The 25,977-nt window shown below is 39.9% G+C and overlaps 2 protein-coding genes across 11 annotated transcripts in view; one reads left to right on the forward strand and one right to left on the reverse strand.

The window, feature by feature from the left end:
- The window catches only part of DCAKD (dephospho-CoA kinase domain containing), a 53,114-nt gene extending 30,009 nt beyond the window's left edge, over positions 1-23,105 (reverse strand). For 2 of the 10 annotated variants that reach the window (XM_007482468.3, XM_016430566.2), the window contains exon 1: positions 13,634-13,775. The gene's annotated coding sequence lies outside the window, so the exon portion shown is untranslated. Of the gene's footprint in view, positions 1-13,633; positions 13,776-13,795; positions 14,068-22,974 lie in introns of those variants that run through there. The other 8 variants (XM_001375433.5, XM_056816987.1, XM_007482467.3 and 5 more) reach the window with 8 other exon arrangements.
- A 151-nt stretch (positions 23,106-23,256) lies between these two features.
- The window catches only part of NMT1 (N-myristoyltransferase 1), a 53,045-nt gene continuing 50,324 nt past the window's right edge, over positions 23,257-25,977 (forward strand). Inside the window, exon 1 of the mRNA XM_001368310.5 lies at positions 23,257-23,592. Coding sequence (XP_001368347.1) covers positions 23,453-23,592 — 140 coding nt within the window. The 5' untranslated portion in view covers positions 23,257-23,452. The remainder of the gene's footprint in view (positions 23,593-25,977) is intronic.

Raw genomic sequence — 25,977 nt, forward strand, 5'->3', positions numbered from 1 at the left:
AGAGCAGAACTGCTCCCCTTCCTCTCTCCATTGTGCCTGATGACATTTTTTCACATCACCAACCCCTCTGCCCAGCAGCCCAATGGGAGCCCATAGGACGGTAAGGTGAGTGGCTCACAGGTGGCAGAGCTGGAAGGGGGTGGAGTACTTGGGTCATACCCCTCTCCCTTTTTATACTTGCTGAACACATTCCTCACTTCATCTATGCTTCCACCCAGCAGCCCACTGAGAGGGCTACTTTCTCCCTCCCTTTTTTGGGGTAAGGAGGGAGAATGGAACATGCCATGTACTCAGAGGGGAAGGGGCATTGCATTCAGGTCTGGGGGGAAAGGCACAGTACTAGGTCTGGGAGGTGGGATGGGAATAGGACCCAGCAATCCATCTCTAAAAGGTTTGCCATCACTGCACTAGATGGTCTTGAAGGTCCTTTTGTGAACTTTAGATTACTCCACCCTACTTAGTCTAACAAAAACAGGAATGTCTACACCCATACTTAAGGATTAAGTATTTAGGAGGATGGTCTATGACAGACATGTCCTAGTAAATAACAAATCAGAAACAACTGACAGATCCCTGGGCTGTCCTAAGTCAAGCTTAAGCTACCATTGGTACATGTGAGACGCAGGAAAGTGATGTAAAACCGTCTATATATTTCGTGTCACTTCCTCTCTCCAGTCTCTTTCCGTGAAGAGGTGGCTCTGGCAGTAGCTTGCTGATTGTTTCGGCATCTTGGCATGGTGGCAGTTATTGTCTGGGGTTGGCAGTGAGTTTTCCTTGATACTATCCTGGGAGAAGCTTAGTAGCCTAGTTCAGGTGAGGCATCTTCACTGAGCTCTCTCGGAGTTTAGGCTGATTCTTTTCTCCTTTACCTTCCAAACACTATCCTCTTAGAAAAGCCTCTAATCTTCTTCAAAGACTTCATGGTGGAGGTCTTTGAATTCCCCCTGGCACAGGTCAGGCAGGAGAAATCCTATACCCTCTTTCTTTCTCTTCTCCTTAATTCCTGACCTCTCTATTAATTAAAATCACCATAAATTTCCAAACTGACTTGGATATTTTATTTGGGATTTTCTCTGGCAACCAAATCAATTTAGATTAGGGTCACAACCCTAAAATTATCCTTACACTTTCCAACTCTATGACCTTAAGAAAGTCACTTCCAGCTCTAAACATAGTGATACTATGTATGTTCCCTTAAACCAAGGGTTCTCAGACTGCTATATGTGTTTAAGTTATTTGTCAAGGGGATACAGACAATATTTGGTGAATTATTGTATTTAGTTGATGAAATATAATACTGTATACTATTGAAATAATTATCATTGGTAGGAAAAATTTGTGGATTGGAAAAAGGACAAATGTGAAGTAGTACAGGCAGGGGAGAAAAGGGAAGGAGCATTATAGCACATCTGAAAAATCTCAAAGCAGCAACTGCAAGTATTTGCTGACCAAAACCAAATGAATGAGGTTTGGATTTGAAACTTTTTTCATGTGGAAATAGAAAAAAATTAGCAACAATGACCAGCAAAAGATAAGTTAATTGACAACTAAAATAACCAAAAACTGCAAACTGAGGCTTTTAATTACAAAATCTTCTCTCTTTTATCAGGATTCTCAGTCCTCAATCAAATTCAAAGTAAGAAACTGAAGGGTAAACCTATTTGGATTGCTTTTTTCAGAAATGACACCAAGAATAAAAATGTTAGTTGACAGGAAATAGAATCAAGAGTCTTACAATCTGACTAGTATGATGAACTTTTAGCAATATTATGATGCTAAAAAAAAAAAAGTTTATGTACCAAATACAGTTTTCTTTATGAAATGTTCATCTCTTTATTTCTTATGTGGATTGGCATGGAAAACTCAAACTTTTCTTTCATCCAGAAAAGGGCTTAGGAAGATTTACTAAAAACCACAGAATAGAGGAACTGAAAAATATTGGAAACACCTGTCTAAGATAGTCTGTCTTTATAGGGAGAATGAAGGTAATACTTGTAGTTACTTTACTATTTTGCAAACTGGGCTACCCCATAGATCACAAAGTGTCTAACCATCCAGAAAATTATTCTTATGGTTCTCTATCAAGGCAGGTATGTTTTTTTGAAGTGGAACAAAAATCAAGAAGCAAAGTCATACAGCAAACTGGGATAAACCATGGGATGGAATCAGGAGCCCCTAATTCTCAGCCTGGCCCTCTCTCCACAAAAACATGTACCACTTGACATGGGCACTGTACCCCCAGAAACCCAGGGTAACTATTATCAGGGAAACTCCCTGGCCTTTGCATCCTCTGAATCTAGAAACACCCAATGATCCCCCTAGGGTCCTGAGATGTTTATCCTCTTTGATAGTCCTCCAGATTTAAGATGGACAAAGAGATGAATCCTTATGCCTCCAGGCAGACCTCAGTCAGATGACCACCCCACCCCACCAAATGCCTGAGGGCTTACCACTCTAAGTCAAGTCCACACCAGGACACAGGATCTGTTTTAAAGAGTATAAAATCCCCAGAACTGATGTCCTCTGGAGGACAGCTTTTCCATCCATGCTGTCCTCATGGGGAACAGCCTTTCCATTCATGTTGTCCTCCCAGGAACTGCTCCCCATCTTGCTGTTCCACCTTGCTATCCTCCTGGCCATTCTCAACATTACTTTCTAAATTAATAAATTTCTCTTTTTGTTTTTAAGCTAAACTTTGGAGTCTTGCATTCTTGCAAAAGGTATACTTTCCAAACCCCAGGGGTACACATCTGAACCCCATAACACCACCGACAAGTCTCTCACATTGAAATTTTTTAAAACATCCCACAAATGGATACATTGTGAACTGTATGGAACTGAGATTCTAAAGGATAAATCCTTTTCCATTCCCCTGAGAAAAGCTCAGAATTTTCGAAACAAGCCTCTGGTTTCTCATCTTATCCTATTCTAGAGCTAAAAGACTGTTCACACACAAGGAGCACTCTTCTTCATTAACCTGCACTTCCAATGCAACAACTCTCTCTCCTTTCTAGTGGCTCCCTCAATTTCATGTGGTGCATTCACACCAGCCAGAAGCTTCCCCCTCCCACTGCTTACCAAAGGGAATGTATATATTTTGCTCCAGTGATCAATATAATCATTCAGGAAAACAAGTCATTCCCTGCCTTGGGACCCAATTATTTTCTCATGGAACCAACAGTTGCAAAAATATATTGTTTTCCAGTTAACTGTTAAGTACTATTTTTATATACAGCTTCCTCATTCCTAATCTTTCATTATGGGGGAGAAGCAGCCATTTAAACCAGAGAATGCTTTCAATCCTCACTCAGCCTATTAAGCAGCCAGCACCATTCACTCCTCTCCAATCTGTCAATTACTGGCCTCCTGAGTGAAGAGATGTTGATGAGTCAGTGGGTGTTACCACTCCCCTCTAAATAGCCCACAAGCTGCTATCTCTTAATTTTATCTAGGAGAGCTATCAGTGCCATCGGGAGGAAGGGAAAATGAGAGAAGCTGAATCTTTTCTTTGTTCAAAGCAACCACTGATCATGGCCAACTTCACTACTAGGCCTGAGAAGGAAAGATAACATTTCATTCAGTGGTTGATAGCAAAAAAGAACCCAGGAGTACTAACACCCTGATGGGGTCTCCCCAAATCCCACTGGGTATTTACTTGTTTTTAACCAAGAAAAAAGGTCACTGAAATATTGAGTTCTGTCCATATTTTTAGTTTCACATTTCATGACTTCTTTCAGCTTTGCTTACCCAACCCCTTAGGTGTTAAAATTTTTTAAGAGGGGATATGAAGGTAACAGAATTAAACCCTATACTGAGAGAAACAGCTAGATCATAATAACTTTGGTAAGTGGCAAGCAATCTAGAGACCTGAATTATGTTTCTAGATTAGCAGCAGCTCTTAAGTAAATCCTTTGCTCTTAGCTAAGAAAAAATCTTATTTAGGGTCAGTGAGGAAGGCTTGGAGGTATCAAGAGATATCTGTCCCAAGTCCTGGAGCTCTATCCAAATAAATACAATATTCATGATTTTAAACCTACAAAGCTAGTAAGGTAGTAAATTATTGATTTTTGTATAATTTAATACCTTGAACTTGGGAATTTTCAAACTACAGCACATTATAGGTAGATGGTGGCACCTACTGTCTAAATATAATATTACAGATTAGTATTATCAGAGCCTATAAATGGCTAAACCAAGGGAGAGGAGTCAAGTTTTGGGGGGCAATTTGAGAGTAGAGCTCAGGATTTTCCAAGCCTGGGAAAAATTCTTATGGCAAGATAATTCAACCTCAGTAAATAAGTAGTCAAATGATATTAACAGGAAGTTTTCAAAAGAAGAAATGCAAACTATTAATAAGCAAATGGGGGGGCAGCTGGGTAGCTCAGTGGATTAAGAGTCAGCCCTAGAGACGGGAGGTCCTAGGTTCAAATCTGGCCTCAGCCACTTCCTAGCTGTGTGACCCTGGGCAAGTCACTTGACCCCCATTGCCTAGCCTTTACCAATCTTCTGCCTTGGAGCCAATACACAGTATTGACTCCAAGACGGAAGGTAAGGGTTTTATAAAAAAAAAAAATAAGCAAATGGAAGAATGATCCAAATCACTAATAAAAGAAATGCAGATTAGAAGAACACTGAGGTTTCAACTCAAGTCAATTAGACTAGCAAAGATAACAAAACTAAAAAATTATAAAATTATAAAACAATGGGAAGACAGGGCAAACTAATTCAGTGTTATCAAAGCTGTGAATTGGTCCAACCATTTCTTTTGCAACAGAATATACCCCAAGGAGATAAAGGACAGAAGAACAAAAGTTTCAATATACACAAAAATATTAATAGCAACACTTTTTGAAAGTAGCAAAAGGATAGTTTTATTACCTCATTGTCTATTTTGATTCCTTCAATTTCTTTTTATTCTCTTATTACTATTGCTAGCATTTCTAATACAATATTAAATAATATTGGTGACAATGGGCATCTTTGTTTCACTCCCAAACTTAAAGGAAAGACTTCTAGTTTATCCCCATTACAGATATTTACTGATGGTTTTAGGTATGTCAACATGGAAATATAGAAATCCCCAGTTTACTTAGTTTAAAGGTATAAACCCTTCTTCACTGATTTAGAAAAAACCATAACAAAGTTCATTTGGAAGAACAAAAGATCAAGGATATCCAGGGAAATAATGAAAAAAAAAACACATATGATGGGGGCCTTGCAGTCCCTGACCTAAAACTATATTACAAAGCAGCAGTCATCAAAACAATTTGGTACTGGCTAAGAAACAGAAAGGAAGATCAGTGGAATAGACTGGGGGAAAGCGACCTCAGCAAGACAGTATATGATAAACCCAAAGATCCCAGCCTTTGGGACAAAAATCCACTATTCGATAAAAACTGTTGGGAAAATTGGAAGACAGTGTGGGAGAGACTAGGAATAGATCAACACCTCACACCCTACACCAAGATAAATTCAAAATGGGTGAGTGACTTAAACATAAAGAAGGAAACCATAAGTAAATTGGGTAAACACAGAATAGTATACATGTCAGACCTTTGGGAGGGGAAAGGCTTTAAAACCAAGCAAGATATAGAAAGAATCACAAAATGTAAAATAAATAATTTTGACTACATCAAACTAAAAAGCTTTTGTACAAACAAAACCAATATAACTAAAATCAGAAGGGAAACAACAAATTGGGAAAAAATCTTCATAGAAACCTCTGACAAAGGTTTAATTACTCATATTTATAATGAGCTAAATCAATTGTACAAAAAATCAAGCCATTCTCCAATTGATAAATGGGCAAGGGAAATGGATAGGCAGTTCTCAGATAAAGAAATCAAAACTATTAACAAGCACATGAAGAAGTGTTCTACATCGCTTATAATCAGAGAGATGCAAATCAAAACAACTCTGAGGTATCACCTCACACCTAGCAGATTGGCTAACATAACAGCAAAGGAAAGTAATGAATGCTGGAGGGGATGTGGCAAAGTAGGGGCATTAATTCATTGCTGGTGGAGCTGTGAACTGATCCAACCATTCTGGAGGGCAATTTGGAACTATGCCCAAAGGGCGACAAAAGAATATCTACCCTTTGACCCAGCCATAGCACTGCTGGGTCTGTACCCCAAAGAGATAATGGACACAAAGACTTGTACAAAAATATTCATAGCTGCGCTCTTTGTGGTGGCCAAAAACTGGAAAACGAGGGGATGCCCATCAATTGGGGAATGGCTGAACAAACTGTGGTATATGTTGGTGATGGAATACTATTGTGCTAAAAGGAATAACAAAGTGGAGGAGTTCCATGGAGACTGGAACAACCTCCAGGAAGTGATGCAGAGCGAGAGGAGCAGAACCAGGAGAACATTGTACACAGAGACTAATACACTGTGGTATAATCGAACGTAATGGACTTCTCCATTAGTGGCGGTGTAATGTCCCTGAACAACTTGCAGGGATCCAGGAGAAAAAACCACCATTCATAAGCAAAGGATAAACTATGGGAGTGGAAACACCGAGAAAAAGCAACTGCCTGAATACAGAGGTTGAGGGGACATGACAGAGGATAGACTCTAAATGAACACTCTAATGCAAATACTATCAACAAAGCAATGGGTTCAAATCAAGAAAACATCTAATGCCCAGTGGACTTACGCATCGGCTATGGGGGGTGGGGGGGAGGAAAAGAAAATGATCTATGTCTTTAACGAATAATGCTTGGAAATGATCAAATAAAATATATTTAAAAAAAAATAAAGGTATAAACCCCAGGTTTTGACCTTGTCACAAGAGAGGTTTCCCCTTGAGGGAAGGTCCCACTTCACCAGACAATACATTCACTTCAGTTTTGGCGCCTCAGTCTTGCAAGCTGAAGGTCCCAAGTTTGATCCTTAGTAAGGAGGGTGTAATATACTGGGAAAGGCTTCTGGAGACAAAAGAGCTACTAGACTTCCTGGTGGGATCTGCCTCCTACTTGAAGTGAATGTCTATTGTCTGGTGAAGTGGGACCTTCCCTCAAGGGGAAACCTCTCCTGTGACAAGGTCAAAACCTGGGGTTTATACCTTTAAACTAAGTAAACTGGGGATTTCTATATTTCCATGTTGACAGGTATATAGCTCTTACCATTCTAAGAAAAAATCCATTAACACATGCTTTCAAGTGTTTTTCATAGGGATAAGTGTTGTATTTTGTTAAAAGCTTTTTCTAGATACCCAGTGATCATCGCATGTTGGCTATGGGAGAGGTGGTGGGAGGGGGGGAGGGAAGAAAAGAAAATGATCTTTGTTTCCAATGAATAATGTTTGGAAATGACCAAATAAAATAATGTTAAAAAAAATAAAAGCTTTTTCTACATCTATTGATATAATCAATACTTTTACTTTTGTTGTTGATATAATCAATTAGGTTAATAGTTCTCTTTACATTAAACCATCCCTGCATATTTATTTGGTCATAATGTGTAATCTTTGTGATAAGCTATTATAGTCTCCTAATATTTTATTTAGGAGGTTTGTATTTATATTCATTAATAAAGTTGGCCTATAATTTTCTTTCTCTATTTTTGCTCTTCCTGGTTTAGGTATCAGTACCATATTTGTTTCATAAAAGAGAAGCAAAGCAAGTGCTGATTGATTGGGGAATAGCTGAACAAATATTCAACAGTAAGAAATTATGAATATGAAGCCAATAATCAACATGTATAAAGGGCTTGTTTTGTGCCAGATAATGTGCTAAGAGCTGGGGATACAAAAGAGAGTAAAAATGGTCTCTACTCTTGAGGAGCTCACAATCTAATGGGGAAGACAACAAATATACAAACAAGCTATATACAGATTAATAGGAAATAATTGGCAGGAAAGACACTAGAATTAAGAGGGGTTAGGGAAAGGCTTACTGTAAAGGATGAGATCTTATTTGGACCTTAAATCAAGCTAGAGAAACCAATAGGCAGAAAAGAGGAGAGAAAGCATTCCAGGCATGAAGGTCACATGGAGAAAATTTCTAGAACAGGGAGATGGAACAACAAAGAAGCCAATGTCACTGGATCAGAGTAATATGTAAGACTGGAAGGTAAGAGAGGGCTAGGTTATGAAGGGCTTTGAACATCAAACAGAGCATTTTGTATTTGCTCCTGGAGATATTAGGGAGCCACTGGAGTTTGCTGAGTAGTGGGGACAAGATGGTTAGACCAACACTTTAGGAAAATCATTTTGGTGGCTAAATAGAGGATTGATTGATATGAGAAAAGACTTAAGGCAAGCAGATCTACCAGTAGACTTTTGCAAAAGTTCTGGTATGAGTTGATGAGGGCCTACCTCAGTGGTGGAAGTGCCAAAGAAGAAAAGGAGGTATATTAGAAAGATGCTACAAAGGTGATAGCCAGATAAGTCCTTGGTGACAGATTGTATAAGGGGGTGAGAGATGGTGATTAGTCCAGAATGACTCCTAGGCTATAAGGCTGAGGGGGATGGCGTTGCCATTTATAGTAAAAGGGAAGGAACTTTACATATATTACTTAATACAATATGTAGTAGACGCTAAATCTGTTGATTTGATTGAACCCAAAGTTTTGACATAATTAGCATTATGAAAATGATTCTCTTTTTTAATTTCCCTCACCAAGAATTTTTATCTCATTTCCATAGGAAATCTATGGTTTAAAAACAAAAAGCAATAGAAAATAAAATTCATTTTTGCTGATTTTAAACCAAAACTTCCTAGACTTATTGCATGAGGAGATTCATATTTGTTAACTTTATTGGCATGCTTTACACTTAGGTGTGCCTATTGATTCAGCTTTAATTTATTTGTTGTCCAGGAATAGAGAGAAGTCCTTTGGTCCTGACACTAGAGAGTATACAAGAGCCAGTATCCCTAAAGAGTCAGCCACAGGTTTTGGAATCAAGAAGTTTTATCAGCATCACATCTACTTGCAATAAAACTAATGGCCACTACCCTCCATCTAGAAAACATCTAGGAAAAAGAATCCAATTTGGATGAGAAAACATGGGTTCCATGTCAGCTCTATCAGTTAAAAGATGCAAACTACTGATTTGCCCTCCATGATCTTCAGTTTCCTTATCTGTAAAAGAGGAATTTGCAACACTTCTCTCACAGTTATTTATGAGGGGGAAAGTCTTCATAAACAGTAAAAGATTATATAAACAAGTTACTACTATTCCAGCTTTCCACCATATGGTAGTGGTCTCAGACCTTTCTGGAGTAACATGCTCAAATCTTTAAATCCCAGAGCAGAAGCTGCCTGATGTATAAAACAATTTTCTCCCAAATTTGTGCCCCTTACCAACTTCCAGTCATTTGAGTTATCAATGTCAGAATTGTCCTTAAGGCCTCTTTCTCCTTTTTCCTACATATCCAATCAGTTGTCAAGTCTTTATTTTTAACTCCAAAACATCCCTTTCATTCATCTTCTTCTCTCTCCATTCAAATGGCAACCACCTTAGTTCAAGTCCTCATCACCTCTTGCCCGACCAACTGCAATAGCCTCCTAATTAATCTCCCTGCTTAAAGTCTCTTTCTGTCCAATCCAACCTCCACACAGCTGCCAAAGTGACATTTTAAAGCCCAAATCTGACCATGTCACTGTCCTACTTAATCAACTATAGCAGTTCATTACTTATGGGATCAAATGCAATGAGATCCTATCTCTGGCATTTAAAACCCTTTACAATCAGGCTATAATCTACTTTTCCAGCTTCATTACATATTATACTTCCCTCCACACACCCTATAATCCAACAAAAATATTTTTTTTTTGCTATTCCTTGCACAAGACATTTCATCTACTTTCTCCTTGACTTTGCATAGGCTGACTACCAAAGAAATGTATATCCTCCTCAATTATGCCTTAGAAGCCCTAACTTTTCTTTCAAAGCTCATCTCACACTTCTACATAAAGCCTATAAAAATGCATTTTATTTTCTGTTGGAAAAGAGCAACAAATAGGTGAAAATACAAAGAGGATACTATATGTGAATCTGGAAACTAGATACATATTTTAAAAGCATATTCAATATAAAATAGTAACAAAATTGCCTTGTTTATGTATCCTTCTTCTGTTCTCTGTTCATTTTTTTATGCTGCTTTGACTCCATGAGACATCTCCTGATTCATCTAGGGGCTACAGTTTCCCAAAACTACCTTATACTTTGTATAAACTTATATATGTAGATTTTGTGTCCTCCCCACCACCCTCCCCTGTGCAAAAAATGGATACTCCTTGAGGATAGGGGCTTTCATTTTTGTCTTAATTTCCCCAAATGCTTAACATAGTGTCTTGCACATAGTAGGCACTTAACCAGTATTTATTGATTGCTAGTATATTTGTACACAAATGCAAACAGAATCCAAAAGTTAAGTTGTGACCTGATTTGCTGATATAGTTTTAAATCTCAACTATACAACAAAGAAGTCACCATCTTCTTGCTGTAGGGCATGTGATTGGCTATACACTTTTACTACTGAACCTCCAAAGATTGCAATTACATATGAATCATATGAATCATCCATTCAACTTTGAAACTCCCCCATTGAGACTGAGCCATCTTAACTGAGTGAATAAGCCCAAACTCATAGCACCCTTTATTTTACCAGCTCCAGATCACCAGTAGGCTTCCTTCTAGCTATCGCCATCTGCCCTGCAGTATATACTACCAGTAACCTGCTCTAGGAATTATAAACAAAAAAATACTGCCAATGCTTCCAAAATAATGATGTTGGTAAATTTCCTCATGGCTCCATTTACCAATGGTCCCTGACTTATTTACCATCCCTGACTTTCTAGACCAAAACACCCTTTCTTGGCCACCACTCCCTAGAAGTGTTGTCTTGCCATCTGAATGCAAGCTCTTTGAGGGTAAAGACTGTCTCAATTTTGTATTTGTATCTTGAATGTTTTACATATATTAATTACTTAAGGTATTTATTCATTTAACCAGTTTTCACAGGATACATTCTATAGTCCTCTACAATCCTTTTTCTGGTCTAGCTCTTTATTTAGCTTGTCTATGATTTTCCTAAAACATGGCACCCCAAGCTAAACACAGATATAGCCAGAACAGAGTATATTATATTCCTTTTTTTTTTTGGACACTGAAAAAAAAAGGCAACTTTGCAACGCATTCACTTGTTTGGCTTCTATGTCAAATTGACTCCTGAAAAGCTTGCTTCAGAATTGTCCCCACACAAATTGTTGTCTAGACATGTCTACCCCAATCTGTACTTGTGAAGTTGACTTGCTGAACCCATGTTGAAATTTTATTCAGTACAGTGTATCATTCTAGTCTGATGAGCTTTTTGGATCCAGACTATTATATATAACATACTAGTTATCCAAACATCATGTCATTTTTATAAATTTGACAAGTATGTCTTTTCTGCTTTCACAGAAGCCAGATAAAAATGCTGAACATCAAAGGGCAGATCCTTGGAGCAACTACCTCTAAGTCAGGGTTTCTAAACCTTTTCTGTATCATGGTGAGGCCTATGTGTCCCTTCCCAGGAATTTTTTAAATGCATAGGCCAAAATATAAAGGACAGCAAAGAAAAAAATTATAATGAAATCCAGTTACCAATTTCCTAAAACTCTTACCTTTTGTCTTAGTACCAATTTTAAGACAGAAGAGGGGCAAGGACTAAGCAACTGGGGTTAAGTGACTTGCCCAGCATCATACACTTAGAAGTGTCTGAGGTCAAATTTGAATCCAAGACTTCCCATCTCTAGATCTGGTTCTCAATCCACCTAACTATCCCCAATTCTTTTTAAACTTAAGTTCCATGGCACTTGGTTTATACTGACATCAATTCATCTATCTCTAGTTATTATACCAGTTCCAAATTCATATGATATATTGTCATCTAGCCCATATCTTTGCAAAATAAAAGTGTCATTCATCACAATCTGCTTGTATCATGAGAAGCAGTATTAGCACAGTAGATAGAACACTGGAATTGCAATTAGAAAGGGGATCAAATCCTGCTTCTGACAGAAAGTTTGTGATTATTGTGTAAATCTTGTATTAGACTAAAAACTCCTTGACAGCAGGATCTGTGTCTTAGTCATTTTCATACTACTACTCATTGACTAGCACAGGGTCTTATACAGCAAATGTCAAAATGAATTTACTTGCTAGTAAAGAAGACAAGGGGGAAAGTACTGTGAAGTTAATTGCACTCAGCTGAAATCTTGCCAACTAAATTGTTAGTGACATCACCTGTGGAGTTAATAAGTATCTTTTACTTCAATGAGTACAAGATGCCTGCCTAGCCAAAAAAGAAAATGGCCCCTAAGGTAGAAGTATCCAAGTGCAACCTGTAATATTCCCAAATTAATTAGTGATAGTGACATGGGAAAATGATGATTTTAACCAGAAGCTGGTTAGCACAACAGGCAGCCTGGCTGCTCCTTTAAAGCCATTTTCTCAAAGAGGAGTACTGGGAAGACTAATTTAAAGTTGATTTTTAAGAAAGTATAAAGGGTACACAAAGTACTGACAATACTCTATGCCCACCTGGTATTTTAAACTAACAGATTAAACAGTAAGTGCTTGGGAGAAATAAATTTATTCAAGTCTCTGTTCTCTTATAAAAGAGAAAAAGTCTTATATATCCAATTCTATCCAAATCCAAAGTTTCTCTGTTCTAAGCCCCAGCAACGTGACTTTAAAGGAGCTGAGTGCACATCACCTACTCAGAATGGCCATAAATCTGAATCATTCTTTTATTTCAAAGCATCTCTTTAAGGAGGCATCATCCCAAATTCACAGATGAGTCAACTGAGGTGACAGCTTCTTATACCACACCTGTTCCTTTTTCCAGCTTTGAGAATCAGTGTATTTTTACCCTTTCCCCCACCCTTTAAAAAAAAAATGCAGATGGCCAGACTCCATTCAACAATTTACTAATCAGTCATGTGTTTATTAAGTAGTAGCTATATGTGGGGGCAGCTAGAGAACCCAGCCTGACTGTCAGAAGGACTTCAGTTCAAATTCTGCCTCAGACACTAGATGAGTGACTCAGGGCAAGTTACTTAACTGTTTGCTTCAGTTAACTCATCTATAAAATGAACTGGAGAAAGAAATGCCAAGAAAACTTCAAATGGAGGAATGTAGAGGCAGACACGACTGAAACGAAAGAACAACTGAAAGCTAAGTCCAGGTGGCAGAAATGAAACAGTTCTTCAAGGAACTTGCATTCTATAAGGGGAAGGGTGCTCTGACCTCGACCATCATACTTTGGGAAATTTTTGAACAAGTGTAAAGTCTGCTGCTCACTTGGCCCCCACTCAGTTTTAACACGTGTTCTTTTTTTTGGGGGGGGGGGAATAAAAGTTTGAGTTTTCATTTAATCCAACTCCCGTCCCCCTCCACTATCTGGGACAGAAACTTTTTGATAAGAAGAGGCTTCAGTGGGGCCACTCTAAAGAAAATCTTTCCCGGTAAAACTACAGAGCCACTCCCGGGCCCGTCTGGGGGCCGGCCCCCAGCGACGCCCCTCCCAACCTGGGGCGGCTGAGCTCCAGGCTGGGACGCAGGGTCTGGGAATCCATCCCTCACTTCCCGCTCCTGGGATTCGGGGAGAATGGCTGTCCACCCGTTCGCCTACCTGCCCGCGGAGGAAGCACGAAGTGCGGCCGCTCGGGTGTAACTGGGCAGGGAGGAGGGGTCCGGCTTCTCGCCGTAGTCTCACGTGCCACAGTCACTGGCCGGGCCGCCCCGTGCGCACCACCCTCTCCCCTGCCCCGCCGCCACCTGCGACCGAATTCACCTGCCTTTGTCAAAAAGCCCCCTCAGCAGAGGGGATGCCTGCGATTACCACCTCCTCCCCCATCCCAGGACAGGATCCGGGCGAGGGGGTCTGAGGCTAATGTTCACCTACCGGGTCCTGAACCCACCTTTCCAGATCACTTCCCAATGAAACAGCGGTTTTTAGGGCGTCACCCACCCAGCAACAGGAAGCAACACCATTGGCCGTCTTGGAGCGAGTCCGCCGATGGTCCAATCACTGCTGGGCTTACTGAGAGATCTCGTTCACGGCCAGAAGCCGGGACGAGGTTGAGGGCGGGGAGAGACGATTTAGCCCCTTTTCCCTTGGAGTTTGGGCTAAGGTTAAAGTAGAGGATGGAAGGACATAAAAGTAGAGAGATGTTGTGGAGCCAGGGAGGGAAGGAACATGGAATCCGTTCCACGAGTTTTCTTTAAGTGCCTAGGCTACCCCATAGTATAGGATAGTTTTAGCCCCTCCAGTAGCTTACTTTCTAGTTGCAAAATGAGAGTGACACTTCACCCCCTTAGCAATAAGAGGACAATGTAGGGACTGATTATAGAAAAATCACAAACTAAAATGTAGGACCAATTTCTAATTCCGAAGGGTAGGCCCTCCACCTCCTCCTAGTGACTAGATTTTGAAACTCTGTTGCTTGGGAAAAGTTCATTTAGAGATGGGAATCCAGGCACTGCAACTTAGTATCTATGCGTTTGTTGGGCAAGCCTCTCAGACACCTTATACCACCTCATTGGTCTACTCCCTCACCTTAACCAAGATTGCCTTTCCACCTCTTCCATCTAAATGTTATCAAGTAAAATAATATGTGCATCACTTTGAAAACCTTAAAGCACTATACAAACTAGCTATTACCCCAGTTATCTTTCTGGGTCAAGTAAGTCCAATCACTTTTATAAGGCCTTCCCCAAAAGACCTGGCCCAGTCATCTCTCTCTTCACTGGACTCCTACACCTTCACCTGTACCATATATTTGGCAGTTCTCCAGTAGCTATTTAATTTTTCAACTATATCTCCAAAATGGATTGTGTTGATTGGTGGTTGTCCTCCTTAGTTGAAGAGGACCAAAATAACATCACTGGTGTTATTGTTGTTGTTGTTGTTGTTTTTAACCCTTACCTTCTGTCTTAGAAGTGTGTATTGATTCTAAGGCAGAAGAATGGTAAGGTCTGGGCAATGGGGGGTAAGTGACTTGCCCAGGGTCACACAGCTAGGAAGTATATGAGGAAGTATATAGAGACCTCCTGTCTCTAGGCCTGGCTCTCAATCCACTGAGCTACCCAGCTGTCCCCACTGGTGATGCCTTTTGACTTGAGTATAAATTAGATTTAAGTGAGGCAGAGTTGAACAAAGCTGTCAGCTTCACTCTCTCCTCCAGAGTCATCAAAGTCAAGGGACAAGACAAAAGTCAAGATGACTAGTGATAGCTTAGAATGCAATGGATGACTTTTGCTTCCTAACCAAGGTCTAAGCACACAAAAGCACCAGTTAACACTGCCTTTGGACAAAATTGTTCTCATCTTCACATGTCAGGGATTTTAACCCCTTTAACTCTACAAATAAGCTTAAGTTCTGTCTGTTACCCTCAACCTGGTTTAACTTGCCTACCAAGCTGGTTTACTAGAATATGGTGATTGTTCATGCAACAGCTTCTTAGAACCACAAGTGAGAGCTGGGTGGCAGGTGGGCACCAAAGGAGAAAAGCAGCTCAGCAAGACCTCACATCAGCTATGCTAGTCTTCCCCGAATATCCCATTTAATACTTTTTGTAGGCTTCACAATGTCCAGTACTATGCCTTGTACATAGTTCTCACTATTTAAAGGAATGAATATAAATTGAATTCATTTTAATGGGGATTAGGACCATTATCTAAAAGCAATGTACTGCTGGAATAAAAACAAAACAAAAAAACAAGCACCTGTAAGGAGGTAGGAGCCTGAGAAGAGAAGCACCAAAACCAAATTTCTTCTGTTTCAAAATTTCACCTACTACCTGCCATCCACTTCAAAGAAGAATCACACATGTAAGACATTCTTTCTGGGAAAGGACTACTGTCAGTAAGATTTCATATAGCTTTCCCAGGCACAACAGGAGGAACTACTATATTGTCTATATTTTCATGTAATTTAACATGTGACATTTTGAGAACTGATTTGGAATTGTCTTCAGAGTAAAAATATTTATGTTCTTTTCTTCATACCTCATCCTGGAATCCAGAAAGTATTATTAGCTTTTTTTTCCCTTATCTGCTTTATGTAAAATTGAGATTTGAACTCTGGACTCCATTCCCCAGGAGTCTTTGCTAGCTCCCAGAATGCCCTCTAATCTCACTAAATTCTGACCTGGGACAAGAGCAAAATTTTATTTAAAGGGTCTTCCCCGTAGGCGGGGTCTCTTTTACTTCCTGTCTCCCCTGGCAAACAGAAGCGCCTCATGATGTGAGTGAAATTTTGGGCAGGCCTTATGGCCCACCTGGCATGTGCCTTTTCTTACTTGTATAGTCTTAAATTCTCAACCTTTAATAAACCTCATAAAATATAATACTCCTTGCAGAGAGAAACTAATTTCTACCTGCCTCAGTCTCCCTAAATTTTAATCTTTACATTTATCCACAGTAACAGTAAAGGAAACAAAGATAAATAAGACAGGGTACGAGCTCTGAAGTGGCTTATTAAGGTCCGTGTCATGTAATCTGTATTAGTTTCCCCCACAAAGTCGAGGAAATTGTCCCCAAAGCTTAACTGGTCTGGGGCCAAGGGCTCAAGCTAACAGTTTCCCATCCATTTGTGACATTTTGAAAAATAGCTCATGGGTAGTCTAGAGTCCCTCAGCCTTGGTAGATATGCCATAGCCATCAATATAAAAAGACAGTTTAGCCTCTCCCATATCTAAAAATGTAAAATTCAAATCACTAACCCCATCTAACCTAATATGCCCTAATGACCAGACACATTTCCATATGGAAACTAGTGGGAATTTGTCTGTGAACTAGCACTTGCTAAGCAAAAGTACTATTGTTAAAACATCAATTTTTGGGAAAGTGAGTGGTCTGCAACAGTGATTTTAAACTCAACTAGAAACATATCTTTGACACAAATTGACTTAAAAAACAAATTAACATCAACTGTGTTGAACTGTATCTTTATTTTATCAAACATTTCCCAATTGCATTTTAATATGGTTCAAGCTTCACTCTCACTGGAATTTGACACTTCTGATCTGCAAATATCTCCTTTTGTTCAGATCCCAAACCTGAACCACTGGCCTAACCTGAGTTGGGCCAGACACAATATTTGGTGTTGGTTTTAGCTGAAGTGGAAAAAGGCAGTCTGTGACTTTAATAGGCAAGTCTTCTCAATAGGAAAGAAACAAGATATACTGGGCCAAATGGATTAGCCTGGTGCAGTGATGGTGAACTTTTTAAAGATGGAGTGCCAGACCCCACTCCAGGACTGAGTGCCTCTGCCAGGCCCTCTCCCAACTGCATGTCCCACCCTCTAACTGCATGCAGTGCCCACTCACCCATGTCTTCAGGGATGGGGCTGAGCTCCATTGCCCCATAGCCCCATACCCTCCCCTTCTGTTTGGAGGGTGAGACCAGGCTACTAGCCCTGGGCCAAGCTGCTGTGCCCCTCAGGGCTCAATGCTCAGGGCTGAAGGAGGTGGAGTGGTGGGGAGGTACTCAGCCCCTGGGATGGTGGAGAGAGGCTAGAATGTCCCACCTCCTATGTTCAGGGGTAGGACCAGGCTCCCAGCTGACCAAGTCAGGAGCCTTCAAGTGCCCACAGAAGTCTCTGAATGTCATCTTTGGCACACATGCCATAGATTCACCATCACAGATATAGAGGATAAAGATATGGTCATAGACCATCTACTTTTGAAAAGCCAACAAAATCAGTAAAAGTTTCTCAGGTGTGGCCTATCATTTTTAGGGCCACAATGGCAAACCTATGGCACATATTCTGGAGGGGGCTGTACCCCTCCCCCTCTCCATCATGCCTGACGACATTTCTCATATTACCAGACCTTCTGCCCAGCAGCCCAATGGGAGAGTTTCCTCCCTCCCCTGTCTGGTGTAAGGCAGGGGCTCACATGCAAGTATAAGGGTTACAGTTTGGGTACTCAGTCTGTAAAAGGTTCATCATCACTATTTTAGGGACTAAACTAAATAGTACTTGCCTGCCTTGATAAAAGATAAGTTTCTACTGAAGCAGGATCCCTGATGAAAGTACTGTGGGAGGAGGGGAAGGGATAGAATAGGAGGTGATTCTGGTATCCTGGACCAGATCTAAATCAGATCAATCCAGTAATTCAGGGTTTAGGATTAGAATGCAGAAAGCACTTATGGACCATATATATGCAATAAAAGAAACTTTATTATTAAAAAGGATACATTTCAGAAAATGTATCTCTCTCTGCATTCTTCAGATTTCAGAAAGAAGCAAGCATAAGTGCCCTGGAGGAGGAGCTTTAAAAAAATCAAACAAATATAAAAGAATACAATCTTTTTAAAAGAAAAATTCATAGAGTGAGGGTATTATCAGGGCCAGGCCAAAGTAGATCTTCTGATAAAAGACAAGCATGGTGAAGTACCAGGAACTTCAGCTTCACAACACAGATGATAGTATGTCCAGAGATATCACCAATCCCCATCACAGGTCTGGATAATCTATGACAAGGTAGCTAAGAGGTCAGAAGTTTCTTGAATATACTCTGTTCCTTGGCCTGAAGTGATATGGGGATTCTCTTTGCACCAATTCATTGTTCCCTAGCCCCAAAGCCTCTCCTTCCCTTGGGAGTTCCACCAGGCAGCTACCAAATCTTGATTTCTTTGGAAGACATCTAATGACAAACTTCCCCCTTCTTCTGTGGGGATTGAAGACTGCCCCTCACCTTTAGCCAGGGACTCAAGATTACCATTATGTAATCTAAAAGATCCTCTGTTTTCCAGGTGAATTTCCATTTGCCATGATTATTCTTTTTTTTTTTAATTTAAAAAACCCTTACCTTCCATCTTGAAATCAATACTGTGCATTGGTTCCAAGGCAGAAGAGTGGTAAGGACTAGGCAATGGGGGTCAAGTGATTTGCCCAGGGTCACACAGCTGGGAAGTGTCTAAAGCCAGATTTGAACATAGAATTATCCTCCTCTAGGTCTAGCTCTCAAACCACTGAGACATCTAGCTGTCCCAAAAGTAGTATGTTTAGATCTCATAGTTGAGACTAAAGTTAGATCTTATAAATAAGGAGACCAACAAGCCAAGACTGAAAATCATTTAAACATACAAGAAAAAGTTGGGTCAGAGCACAAGACAGAAATTTTAATTGAAAAGGGCAAAAAATAAAATTAACTTATTCTAAGTTTTTCCCACTGAAGCACAAAAGAGAACCACAAGGCACAAAGAGAAGACTTTTCCAAGAGAGAGGGGGCAGCTAATGGCCAGGCCCAGAGATGGGAGGTCCTAGGTTCAAATCTGACCTTATACACTTCCCTGGGCAAGTCACTTGACACCCATTTCCTAGCCTTTACCACTCTTCTGCCTTAGAACCAATACACAGTATTGATTCTAGAATGGAAGGTAAGGTTAAAAAAAAAAAGACAAGAGAGAATTTAAGGATTTTGTTTTAAGTATGAAGTCCAGAAAAATGGTAGACACAAATATGGAATGAAAGGAAAGGGATACTAAGAAGGAGGTCAATGGTACCATTGAAGACATTAAATCTGAAGGTGACATTGAGTCTAATTATCACTGATCTGATAAATAAATTGAATACTGCTGAAATTCTAGATATAAGGGAAGAAAATGGGAGTGAGAGATAAGAACTGAAAATCTTCTCCAATAGTGAAAAAGCCTTAGGCTTACCATGTTACAACCAGTAACTAACTCTAGAGGGTGACTTCTGGAAGTGGAGAGAGTATCCCAAGGGTGGGACAATCAGAGATTATCATCTAAAAACTTTCAAAATAATTTTGGAAACATCATACACAACTTTAAAATGAGACAAAAGAAAACTGATAGGAAATAGAAAAAATATAAAATTCAGTTTGAAAAATTTAATTAAAAACAAATTCAGGACATACTGTGACCTTCCTCACCAGATTGAATCCCCAAAGGGGTGGTAGCTGCTATCTATGAGTCCTAGGGGCAACTCTGTAGGTAGTAGCTATTCTTTTAAATTCTAGATCACAAGGTCTTACTGGTGTGCCTCCCTTTATTTAGCTAGTAGATTACATTTTTTAAGCAAAGAACTCAAATGACATTGCAAGATCAGTGGTTACAAAGCACTTCTCCCAATGATCAGGGGCATAGTCTCTCATGAATATACACAATCCCTGAGGGAAGAATGAAGCCAGACTTATCAGGAATATGTTTAGGGGACACAGGTAGCCAAGGCAACTCACATCTCCAATAACACAAGGATTTAATAATATCTTTTCTCTCTCCAGAGTCTCCTCCTGGTTGTAGTATTTTGGATTTTCTTCAACTCTTCTACTATGTCCCATTTAGTTCATTATTTGGGAGTATTTCATCATTCTACAAAATCTCATTAGCATCATCTATTTTATCACCAGCCTCTATCCCTCTGATTGGAAAGCAAAGCTAAGAACTGAATCCATTCCCTTTAGCCTCCTATTGTGTATTATAATTCTAAACTCCTTGAAGGAAGGGAGTCTTTTTTTTAATGCCCCTCAGAACTTAGCATAGTGCCTGGCAAGTAGGAGGCACTTAATATTGTCAACTTTCAATCAAAGACTACCAAAGTAGCAATGAAGGTCTTTTAATAGAGTTGAGAAGATTGCAATCTAGAGTCACTACATAACACTGGGACACAAGAATGCCCACAACAGGCAGGGAAGACTGTACATTTTAACTGGGAGTCTCACATAAACTATTTTGCATAACAAGAGAGAGTCCATAAGGAAGGTTGGGGAGACTGGGAAGTGGTAACATCTGGTCAGAACATCAAACTCCAAATGCAACCAGTTATTTTAAGTGGTTTAGATCAGATAGTTGTAACTCTGGGGTGTTTATCATAGTAAGCTGCATTTAACAATATTTAATAATCATGATGATAGCATATGCTAGGTACTGTGCTAAATGCTCTACAATTATTATCTCATTTGATCCTCACAAGCCTGGGAGGAAGATGCCAATTATTATTCCCATTTTACAGTTGAGAAAACTGACATAGAGGTTAAATGACTTGCCAAGGTCACACATTTTATCAATTTACCAATTCTGAGCTCTCTGACATTGTTAGGTTATCACTTATTGCCAAGGGGGCAACTCCTCAGCCTCTAAAAGTGTGATGAGTCAGCAGCTATTTCCTGGTCCCTGCACCCATCCTTCTCATCTTCATGAACCTTGATAGTTTTCTACCAACAGTCTTGGGGCTGGGCTAGGTTGGACTACAAAAGCCACCCCCATAAAGCCCAAGAATGATTAGTCATTTCCCCTTCAATATTCTTTAGGAAACTTTCAGCAGAGAGGCTAGGGACAAATGCTCTGGATTAGTAGTTGGGCAATTAAGATAGTCAAACTTCTCGTTCTTTCTAGGATGAGGAATGTTTATTGTTCACCAGAAATTTTTCTCCTTTAGGTTACAATGTCATGTCATTTAACTGGATTTCAGGGAAGTCTCACTAGGGTACCCTATCCCCCTAACAAAAACATATATACCATGGAAAATTGAGGGTTTTTTTTAATATTTTCTTCAAGACAACCATATTCAAGTACAGTTTTAGTAAACAATAATAAACATTATTTCTAATGCAATTGTGTGGGATGGAAATTGAGGGGATCTTGGAATTTTCAAAGTGCACCCTCTTTTACCACCTACTAAAAAATATATGACCATAGAAATCAATCATTTAAAATATAAGGCTTTATTGAGAGAGATGGGAGGGAAGCACTGTCCAGTCATGGACCCAAAAGAAATGCCACAAAGGATTACAGAGAAAATGTGGGACACTACCTCAAATTGACCCAAGACAAAATACCAAAAAATTTACAGAAAAATCCCTTACTTAGAGGAGAATCCAGAGGTAATCAAGTCTCCCAGAAGGGAATATAACATTTTACAATAGTTGGAGACAAAGTGTTGAATAGTTTTACATTGACTTTACAATGAACACATTCAAGCTTATTAACATCTTCAAGAAATTGGAGAATAGCTTCACAATAGCTACATCCAAACAAATCAGTATATGAAAGAAATGACTAGAAAGTTAGAGACAGATACAAAGAGTAGTTCACCACTGGATTATCTAGGAAGGGCAACAAAGATACAATAGCAGAGTCTTCTAAGACAAAAGGGTACTCAAGATTAGTACTTAGAGAACCACAGGGTCTAACACCATTGGCCTGGGACAATTCCCAGACAAGCTCCCTTAAAGTTGCAAAGCTTTGGTAAGAATGGGGGGAGGGGTACACCACCCTTTAGATATTAACAATTTTTAATAACTTGAGAATTAACACACTAATTTCTCATTTCACACATAATGAAAATTTTCTCAAGATTCAAAAGGATACAATTTAGATAAAATGCTGGCTACTCCACATGCACCCTGGCAGTGGTCCGGGTGGGTCAGAAAGGAATCCACACAACTGTGTAGCCTCTTGATTATTTCCTATTTATTCTGTATACAGCTTGTTTGTATATAGTGATTTGCATTTTTGTCCATTAGCTTGAGAGCTACTCATCTGTCTTTTACCTTTCTTTGTACCTGCCCCACCCCAACCCCCCCTAGCCTTTAAGCATAGTGCCTAGGGCAGTGGGAGCTTATAAACTCCCAAGCCGCAAGGGACAAAAAAGTCAAACCGATAACCCAGAAGATAACCAAGGAAAGAGCTCCCCAACGACTACCCGGGGAAACCAGCTCAGACTCCATAAAACAGCTGCTGCTCATACCATCAACGAGTTTGGTAGACATCATGATCTAATGTGCTCCACTATGCCCCGGGACCACGTGGAGTGGGAGATTAGCTCTCACCTTTTGGATGGAATTGGAGCCTTTAGGTATGGACTAAAGAGAACCTTTCCCATTCTCCCTCCATCCCCCAAATCAAGCTCCTCACTAAAACCCTCTCCGCAAGAAACACTCCAGCCCCAAAGAATTTCCTTCCTGCCCGCACCCTCGGGCCTCTGTCTATCTCACTTACCCCAGAACGGTAACGGTTATTAACGGCAGCAAATTAACTGCTTGCTTAGGGCCTTGGGTTGGCCAAGGGTAGGTTAAGGTCAAACCTCAGGTCTTGGAAAAGTCCATGTGAGGTACCCTAGATAGGCACTGAACTACAACTACCAGCATCCTGCTGTGCAGGCCGTGCTTTTTAAGGAGTCTACCCTCCCCCACCTTTAAGGCCCCTCTTTTCCTCGAAAGGCATCCAAATCCCGAAGACCTCTGGACTTTGACTCCTCCAAAAAGACTTTACTATTAGCAGAGATCCGCCCCCTGACCTCGTGATTTCTGGGTAAGGTAGTTCATGCTGATCTGTTCTCCGAAAATGAGCCCTCCCCTTTTACCCGTTCGTTCCCTCCCATAAAGACTACAACGCCCAGAAAACATCGCCGGTTCCTCCTCGTCCAATAGCAATTCCTCATGTAGCGGGGCGCGGAGCCCGGCTCTCCCAACTCAAGATGGCGGATGAGAGTGAGACAGCAGTGAAGCCGCCGCCGCCGCAGCCGCCTCCGGCGCCGCAGATGATGGAAGGGAACGGGAACGGCCATGAGCACTGCAGCGACTGCGAGAACGAGGAGGAGAACAGCTACAATCGGGGGTAACGAGTTCCTCCGAGCCCACTTCCTAATTCGTCTCCTCACAACCTGGGTCTCGGGGGGTATGGGGTACAGCCCGGAGCCCAGCCTAACCCCACCTTCGTATTCTCATTTGCTAAGGCAGTGGGATCCTGACTGGTGATTGGCTACTTTCTTTGTCAATTACCAGGGGTGGGGACTGTGCAATCAAGGCCTGAGACATTCAGTACTCCTATTATATAAAAGTTCTCTGTTATAGCCCCTCCGTGTGCTACAGGCCCGGCTGAGGGAGGGGTGTTTTTTGTTTATAATTTTAGGTGGCACAACATTTTGGACCCCAAACACAATGTCTTCCAAAGAACGGAAAGCTACAGAGAGACATGCCCGGTGAAGAGAATAACCCATTCCCAATAAATTAGTAATAGTTCTCTTTAGTGTAGTGCCTTTACCAGAGAAGAAGCCCAACAGGCATTACAAACCATAATTACGTTGTAAAATAACATTTTGTGTTCTTATGTTGCTGTTCTTCACTACTAAAGAATCCGAAGGTCCTGAAGGGCCTTATAAACCTTAGGTGGTAGTTAAAAGATGATGCCCCTTGTCCCCAAGAGTCCATAAGATTCATCTGCAGTATATAATTAAGTGTACTAGCAAATTTGTGCTGTTATCTGTCAAAAGTTAGAGGCAGCCAGGTGAATAGAGGGCTGGCCTCCCAGGTTAGTGTTAATCTGGTTTCAAGTCCTACCTCTGAAACCTACTAGTCTCAGTAGCATGTCAGTCATTAGTGCCCTAGGCAACAATGTAAGATTTTAAGTTACTGATGACTTGCTGTTTTGCATCAGCAGAGGGAGTTTTAATTCTGGGAATTTCCAAATAAAGGAAGATCCTTGAGGGCAGGAAATGTATGGTTTTTTACTTTGTATTTTCAGTACCTGTCACATAACATAGACTTAATAAATGCTTGATGAATTGAGTTGATAAAATCACAGGTTCAGACAAAACCAAAACTATCCAAGTACTCTTTTCCACCAAATTCAAGGAGATGGAATAGAGTTGTGCTTTGTATCCAATGGTTCTAGGTCTACTACTGCATCCCTTATTCAACATTTTGAGGAAACTTGTGATTATTAAACAGCCTTTTTCAGTTTTAAACAGTACTATACTCAAAAGAATGAAGTTGGGTTGGACATTTGAGTGTGAAGATTTTTTAATAGGTCAGGCTTTGTTTTGTTAGAGCAAACAATCCATTGCCCATCGATTATAAGCTATACCTTGCTATTCATTTTTCATTTCCAAATTATTTCAAAGTTTAAGTTCTTTACTGAAAGTCATGGTGGTATGTAATATCATAAGACTGCTGAAGTTTGTGTGAGTTTGATTATAATATTCACGCTGATAATTTCTTATGTTGATCTTGGCCCAGCAACAATACTCTTGAGATTGAGAAAAAGACATACTGTCAGAGTTTTGGTTTTCTAATTTAAAATCACATTGCAGTATTTCATAGAAGATAGATGGTTATAAAAGCTTACATTTTGTCAAACAAATGGAAATGCTTAAAAGGAAGAAGCAGAACAGGAAGGAAACAGCAGTTATCCTAGGGGAGAGGTCAGGGTTAGATATGAAACTTGTTGAAAGTGAAAGTCATTTCTGGAGTGAGAGGACTAGTCTTTTTCTTTTTGGATAGTTTGTTTTAACTTATCTTGCAGAACAGTGACTGAGTACATGCCTCTCAGTCATCTGTCTACAAGACTGAAACTAGTTTTGTTTTCTGTGATCTCTTTCTGCTTTTTAAAAACCTTTTGCAAAATATTTTTTCAGAACCTCTTTTATTATTTCCAGTATAAGAAAATGGAAGCTTTTTTTTTTTAAAAAGTGATGTTCAATACTTGGTTTTGTTCTGTTATCACAAATGAACTTCTGATATCATTCCATGTGTAGAAATGGGAGTAGATGAAAAATGAAGACTGTATCTTAGAGGAGAAGCACTAGTTCTGATCTTTAGATTTTTAAAATGTGCTTACAGCTTTTATCTGAAATAAGTTCTTTGCTTCTGGTCTAACCAGAGAGACTTTTTAGTTCTACCCTTTCCTATAAGTGTAAGGCTCTTCATTCTCTTATACAGACTTCCATTCCCTTTGCTTTTTCTTTCTCCAGAAGGCTCATGTTACAAATTTGCGCATTTGTGAAGTGTCAAAATAATTTCATAATCTTCAGATTTGGGGTAGAAACCTTCTAGTGAGTACCCATTGAAAATTAATAGTAGACAAAACTGTTCCTCAAATTTTCTTTGGCCTTTACATTGGTGTAGATCATAGCCACATATGAGTTAAAATTTGTATACTGAATGAATGGGAAACACTTTGAAATTCAATTAAGCAAATTCCGAATGTCCTTTAAGTTATCAT

This window comes from Monodelphis domestica, chromosome 2 (assembly GCF_027887165.1).
Source record: "Monodelphis domestica isolate mMonDom1 chromosome 2, mMonDom1.pri, whole genome shotgun sequence".
Classification (NCBI taxonomy): Eukaryota; Metazoa; Chordata; class Mammalia; order Didelphimorphia; family Didelphidae; genus Monodelphis; species Monodelphis domestica.